Source organism: Salarias fasciatus, chromosome 15 (genome assembly GCF_902148845.1).
Source record: "Salarias fasciatus chromosome 15, fSalaFa1.1, whole genome shotgun sequence".
Taxonomy (NCBI): domain Eukaryota; kingdom Metazoa; phylum Chordata; class Actinopteri; order Blenniiformes; family Blenniidae; genus Salarias; species Salarias fasciatus.
In genome coordinates, this window is record NC_043759.1 from 6,074,895 (window position 1) to 6,081,422 (window position 6,528).

General features: G+C 47.8%; 1 protein-coding gene across 1 annotated transcript; it reads right to left on the reverse strand.

Moving 5' to 3' along the window:
- Positions 1 to 209: 209 nt before the first annotated feature.
- tdrd15 (tudor domain containing 15) lies at positions 210 to 6,037 on the reverse strand. Its single transcript, XM_030110788.1, has 3 exons — positions 3,298 to 6,037; positions 1,856 to 2,913; positions 210 to 243 (listed from the first exon to the last, which is right to left on the reverse strand). The coding sequence occupies exons 1-3, from the start codon at positions 6,013 to 6,015 to the stop codon at positions 210 to 212; spliced, it is 3,810 nt and encodes a 1,269-aa protein (XP_029966648.1). The 5' UTR covers positions 6,016 to 6,037.
- Between the last annotated feature and the right edge of the window lie 491 nt (positions 6,038 to 6,528).

Below are 6,528 nucleotides of genomic sequence, written 5' to 3' on the forward strand. Positions count from 1 at the left end.
CAAGATGGCCGCCCCACGGCTCACCGTCGTTAGCGGGAGGAGTCTACTCTCTTATGTCAATGTTCCTCGCTGGTGGAACAGGTCAGTTGACGTGAAAACGCCCAACGTGTCTGTTGCGTCAGCGTAGAACTAACAGATGTTTGGTGAAGTACGGAAGGTCCTTGGCGGAGGAATTATACTCCGCAGATTACAGAACTGGCGCATTCGGACTAACCTTGCCGGCAAGCTGAATTCTCGCGGTATCTGTTCTCACACACCACGAGAATCCATCTTGCACCGCTCGGGCTCGGATTTTTTTGTCGGACCAATCACGCATCGTTGAGGGCGGGACATGAAGCTTTGACGAAAGCAGGAAGCGAAGGAGATGCTAATAATATTAGCATGGCTAGCGAAAACAATGGATGTCCCGACAGCGATTAAATCTGTTTTGGATGAATCTTCTATTGCGTCTTTGAAAAACATCAGCAAGAGGTTTCTTCGTCGCGGTGACTGCTGCTGAAACTAAACATGGTTAGGCGGCGCACTGTGTTCCTTCCGTCAATGAACGCAAAGAGTCTACAGCAAGTCCCCTCCTTCCCCGAACGGATTCACCGAGTGAAATCCCAGTTCGACATGTGAAGCAATTCGTTGCTGCACACGTCAATATGGCTTCTGCCAGGTTACATTCGGACAGGAATAAAACACAAACGTCCTCCGTAGTATTACAAATCACCAGATTTTTAATATCTACTCTAATCAACTTTTGGGTGTTTGCGTGACAACAGCGCAAAGAGCGACTGAAAACACACACTCCCCTTTAAAACTCTGTTTCCATGGAACGGGGGTGAACAGAACTTCTCTCAGATGCTACACCACATGTGCACTACGGCCGTAGCCAATAGTCACTCTGCACATGCTCAGTAGAGAGGAGACAGTCACTGTGATAACAATCCCACTAGGCCGTCTGTCTAAAGGAATCTCCCTCGTTTCTATGGAAACAGGTTTTTATTAAAAACATTGCCGCGGTAACGCCAAACTTTTCTGAACTGGACAGGTGGTGGTGTCGGCACGTCGGCCTCACTTCTACACTACTCTGTCTTACATGGGGTTGCCTCGGTGCTGTGCGGCTCCGACCCATCGGAATCCTCAGGAGCCTCGTCGGTAGTTTCTTCAGAGCGGTCGTCCTCGTCCTCGTCTTCGTCCTCGCTGTCGGAGTAAGGGATGAGAGCTTTCCAGCTGCTCTGCTCCTGCAACCTGAAACACGTCAGACATTGTGACTGTCGAGTTCTTCTGCGATCAAAGGCTACTGTGAAGGTAGATGATCTATATTTGGCCCGAGGGCCACATGCAGCCCTCTGGCTGTCCCTCATGGGCCCATGATGCATAAATTACAATTCTTTTTTTTCCTAAACATTTTTTGCTTCATTCTGAGAGGTTGCCACAAGTTTAAATGGAACATAGCTGATTAACAACAATTTACCAACAGAGAAAGAAAATGTTTGAGCTAATCATCTAATTATTTTAAATACGTTATCTGAATATTTCATATTACTGAAGAGACATTTAACAATGAATTGGTATAAAATGAACCACTGCTCTGAGGGATACCTCAGGGATGTGGTCTGGGCCCGATTCTCTATTTGTACATATTGGTCAAATAATTAGACCATTTCTCATCTCTATGCTGATGATATCCAGATATACATCTTTCTTTCAAAGCTTCTGAATGTGATAAGTTCGTCAGGTGAATGCCTACAGCTGTGGTTAATTAAATAAATGTCTGGGTGTGAAAGCAGCACAGTGTTTTTCCAACGATTGGACTCAAAACTGAACACTGCTTCCTGATGAAAATGAGGGTGCAGAGGAAAACGTGTACCTGAGTGGGAGCAGGGCGTCCACGTACTGAGCGTGGCCAGCATCCACCAGCTGCTTCGCCACATGGACACCGTCGGTGACGACGTCCACCTTCCAATGTGTGTTGGCTACGAACTCCCTGAAGAAGATCTGCAGGGTCTTGTGGAACAAGCACTCCTGGAAGAAGGCCAGTCCCTCGTCAGTCCACCGTCCGTCGCCTCCAGCTGGGTTCACGCCCCGCAGGACGCAGCTGTGCGTCACTCTGGGGAGGTTCCTCATTTCTGCAGGGAGCATCTTCAGCTTCCAGGAGTCGCTTCGCGCTATGCGCTCGTACTGGCCGTGATCCACCAGCTTCAGGCCCAACGTGACGTCCACGTGAACTATTTCGGCACGGTACCACCGTTCTCTGGCGTCCGACTTGAGGAGGCAGCAGGTGCCGAGGACGAGGTCAGCTTCGGGGAGGGGAGACGGCTGCTCCGTCAGACCGTCCAGCATGGTGGACACTTGGTTCATGACGAAAAGCAATTCATCCAGGACAACGCTGAATTCCACGGGGGAAGTAACGGAAGCTGCAAAGGCAAGGTACGGCTTGCCGGCTTTGACTGGAGCGAAGGGAAGCCGCTGAGTGCTCGCCTCCAGAGCTCTCCATGGTTCTCCTTCTCTGTCCCTATTTTCCATTTCAGCGGCTGATGGGATGCTTGTATTTTGCTCGGGTGAGGTGAAGCCAGGCATACAAACCAACTGGTCGTCTTGTGCTTCCTCACCATCCCGTCTTTCCTTTCCAAATGGTCTTTCCTCATCGTCTGGTGCCTCCTTGCCATCAAGAGCGTCTAGCGCGTCCTCCTCGCCTAAAGCGTCCTCGCTGTCCTGTGCTTCCATGTTTTGTTGCGTTTCCTCGCTGCCTTGTTCGTCTGGCTCACCCTCGCCGCCTTGTTCGTCTAGCGTTTCCTTTCTGTCTTGTGCTTCCATGCTCAGTTGTGTTTCCTCGCTGTCTTGTGTGTCTTGCGGGCCCTCGGCGCCTTGGGCGTCCAGCACATCCTCGCCCTCTTGTGCGTCCATGCTGTCCTGTGCTTTCATGCTCTGTTGTGTTTCCCTGCAGTCTTGTGCGTATTGCGAGCCCTCGCCACCTTGTGCGACTGGCTCACCCTCGCTGTCTTGTGTGTCTCGCATTTCCTTTCTGTCCTGTGCTTCCATGCTCTGTGGTATTTCCTCACCATCTTGTGCTGCCATGCTCTCTTGTGTTGGTTTTGACCCTGCATGCCGATGCTTTTCTCGTTCTTTGTTTAAGTTTCTCTGAGTTTTTACAGGAGCAATTTTCTTAACTGCATTCCTATTACCGTTTTTAATGTTCGCTTTTTTGGTTTGATTTTTTGTTTTTGCCTCATTTGTGGAGCTTATTTGTGGAGGACTTGACTCCTTGTTAGGTTGACTCTGAACAGAAAACAAATCAGGATCATCTGCAGCCTTCGGCTGACTGGAACAGCTGTGACTGAGCTCTCTCACCTTCTCATTGATGCTAACTTCCCCGTCAAACAGCTCAACATCAAATGAGCCATCCGTGTTGTTTCTACGAATGACTGCCCGAAGTTCCTTGTTGAGGATTGCGTCATCAAGCCATTCTTTCACATCAACATTCAGATCTCCCTTTGGCACGGAATCGAGGCAAAACCTCATAGCCTGCATGGGGATGTGCAACAAATCCACACAATCGCTGGGAATGAAGATGACTTCACTGTTCTCAGAGATGGTTACGTTTCCATAATCCACATAGAACACTCTGAAGTGCGAAGGACTCGGAGTAGCATGTACCACGGCTCTATACCAAGTGCCATCGAAGTACTTTGCCAGGCACAGATTCTTCACAATGGCTCTGGTTTTGTCTTCCATCATTTTTTCGCTCTTCTCTGAGATTTTCTGTTCAAGGTCGTTGACGATTTCAGTGTTTTTGTCAAGCTGACAGTAGACCTCCCACTGGCTGTTAACATGGGTGACATGGACTTGCTCTTCACATCCGGGATTCAGATTATATGAGGAGTACAAAAACGTTTCAGGAAACACGTCTGACTGTTGCTTTGATAGCGTTGTCCTTGCCAAATCCTGGTTGAGAATGTCTGCCACGCCAGAATTGATGCTCAAAGCTTGAAAAGCCATCAGCTCCCGAGCTGTATAGATGTATTTAGCACTGTCTCCATCCTCTCTGTTCTGGTACTGCTCTGTAGAACTGACGTGTTGTGGGCATATCTTCCTTCTGGTTCCTTTTCTGTTTTTTCGCGACTCAGGCTTCAGATGAAGGCATTCACTTCGGGCAAAGCTGATCAGGAGCTCAGTGACACTTTGCCTCTCGAGACCTTTGACTTCACAGAGGTCAATCTCCATTTTGGAGTTTTTCATCTCGACAACGTGGACCATCAAGGGCTTGTTGAACACAGCTCTTCTGAAAAAGCTGGATGTTTTGGTAGTCCACACATCATAGGCAATGATGTTAGCAAGACTGCAACAAAAGGCAAATGCTGACTTGCTGGCAAATGCTTCGGGTATGCTTTTGATTAACGAGTATGGCACCCTTTCAATGTTTCCAAAATCGATGAATAAGACTTCAACTCCTTGCTCAAGAATGTCTGTGACTACAGCCCTGTAGAAGTGCATGTCCTTCTCATACATTGCACAGCACAATGTCCCGAGCTCTGGATTCATTAGTACATCTTCATCCAGCTTCACTCGACTGAAGTGGTCTGCCATCTCCTTCATCATTTCTTCAAACTCTTTGTTGCGCTTTTGTGTTCTGATCCAGAAATTGTTTGGATTCTCGGCATATTCGACATAGCCAATAAAGCCTGAGCCAATGTTTATGGCTTCTTCTTCCAATGTCTGTTTCAAGGCACTGGCCATATCCATCTTGTGACGAGCGTGGCTACGGAGAGGTGGCCTTTCTTCAACCATTGCCGTGGGAATCTGCTGGACATGCTCTGAATCCGTTTTGTGATCATCTTCAACCCCATTTATAGTGACCAAGTACAGATGCTGTGCTTCATCAAAGCTCTTGATCTCCATGTCCAATCTGCCTCCCAGCAGGCCTTCCTTCAGCAAACTGAGCTGCTGAGCTCTGTGCGCCTCATCCTGTTCAGTCAGAGAGGACAGCAAGCATGGAAACGCCATGAAGGGTGTTGAGCATAAATCAGGAGGCAACCTGTGGATGTTCTCGACTTTTACGGTCTCAAAATACCCATAATCCACCAAAAACACTCTTACTTGAGAGCCAACGGGGAGAAACGGCAAAAGGCCTCTGCACCAGTTTCCATCTTTGCCTTTCACGGAACACAGTAGATTAATTTTCTCAGTAGTCAGACTGTGACCCTCATTTTTGCACCCAATCATATTCAGCTTCTTGGACATGTCTGAAAAAGCTGTGTCCTGATTGGCCACCTGACAGTAAAAGCACCCGGCGTTGAGAGCAGCAGTTACTCGCACTTGGGCACGTGTTCCACAACTCAATCTAGGTCCGAAAAATGGGAGAAGATCCTTGTATCCTCTCCAACTGGATGGCTTGAAGGTAAGTTCCTGTTCTATTAGCTTTTCAATGGCGAGCTCGGGACAGGGCCTTGTGTTTTGTGTGAGTGGCACCTCTGTAAGCAGCTCAACCAAGAAGAGGAAAGTATCTGTGTCTAGGTGCCTCCCAAAGCCATGCTGAACAAGGTCACTGTTAATGGCAGGCACTTCCAATAACAGCACTTCGTCAGAAAGGGTGGCTTCAACGTAACCTGTGACGTTTCTCCAAACCAGGCTCGACAAATAGTCCTTCATCACTAAAGGAGGACACGTTGGGAGCAGCAGCACGTTCGCTAGGAATCCACAGGTTACTTTGGCCGGCAGACTGAAGACCTCATTTGAGCATGAAGACATGTGGGTGGCATCAACAGTCAGGACGTTGCCGTGATCGATGAGGTAAACCTCAAACAAGTCCTCCGTTCGGTTCTGAACCCTTCCCCTGAACCAGAGAGCAGAAGTCCCATCCTGCACGAGGCAAAGCTCTCCGACATCCACCACAGCGCTGCTCTTCTCTGAGCGCTGTATCTCTTCATGCAGGCACTTGTAGTCATTTTCGTGCAACGTGAGCCACTGTCCCTGGAAGTGAATCAGTTCTGCTTCTGGGCTCCAGTCCAAGTGAGTCAACTTCAAGTCCATGGGACAACGGGCGGTCAGTGGACTAGAACTCTGTGACCTGCAAATTAAAGTGGATCAGCTCATCAACCTCATTCAGTGCTGCTTGGGACAATGGAAACAGTTGCTGTGGTGCGATCAAGGTGCAACTTGCGTTGCTTGCAGAGTTCAAAACTTCACGTCAAATTTGACTGCAATTTATTTCGATAGGCGGTTTTAAAGTTTTTGCATTTACTGTTGCTACAGAGTAAAATGATTAGCAGGCATTCTGTCTGCCAGCTGGCTCATCGCTGGTTTACCTTGAAGTCCAACTTCTATATTCTTCTTTTGTTGTTGTTCTTTTTTTTTTTTTTTTGCAGATTTGAGTATCGGCCAATCCCAATACTTTTCTGATCTGACACTATTACTACATTATCGATATAGAACAAAATTGACACAAAAAAAAAATTCTTTATTTTGAAAAAAAATGCTTCATTTTTGTCAGTGATCGTTTCCTGCACTTAGTTATATTGTGTTTTTTTTTTTGCTGTTTACAGA

What these genes read in the sequence shown, in the direction of transcription:
- tdrd15 (XM_030110788.1), bottom strand. Translation starts at nt 6,015, where the DNA reads ATGGACTTGAAGTTGACTCACTTGGACTGGAGCCCAGAAGCAGAACTG. An exon ending in GCTGTTCCAGTCAGCCGAAG is followed by an intron (nt 2,914 to 3,297) that starts GCTGCAGATGAT and finishes GAAACACAACAG; the next exon opens with AGCATGAAAGCACAGGACAG. An exon ending in GACGCCCTGCTCCCACTCAG is followed by an intron (nt 244 to 1,855) that starts GTACACGTTTTC and finishes GTGTGAGAACAG; the next exon opens with ATACCGCGAGAATTCAGCTT.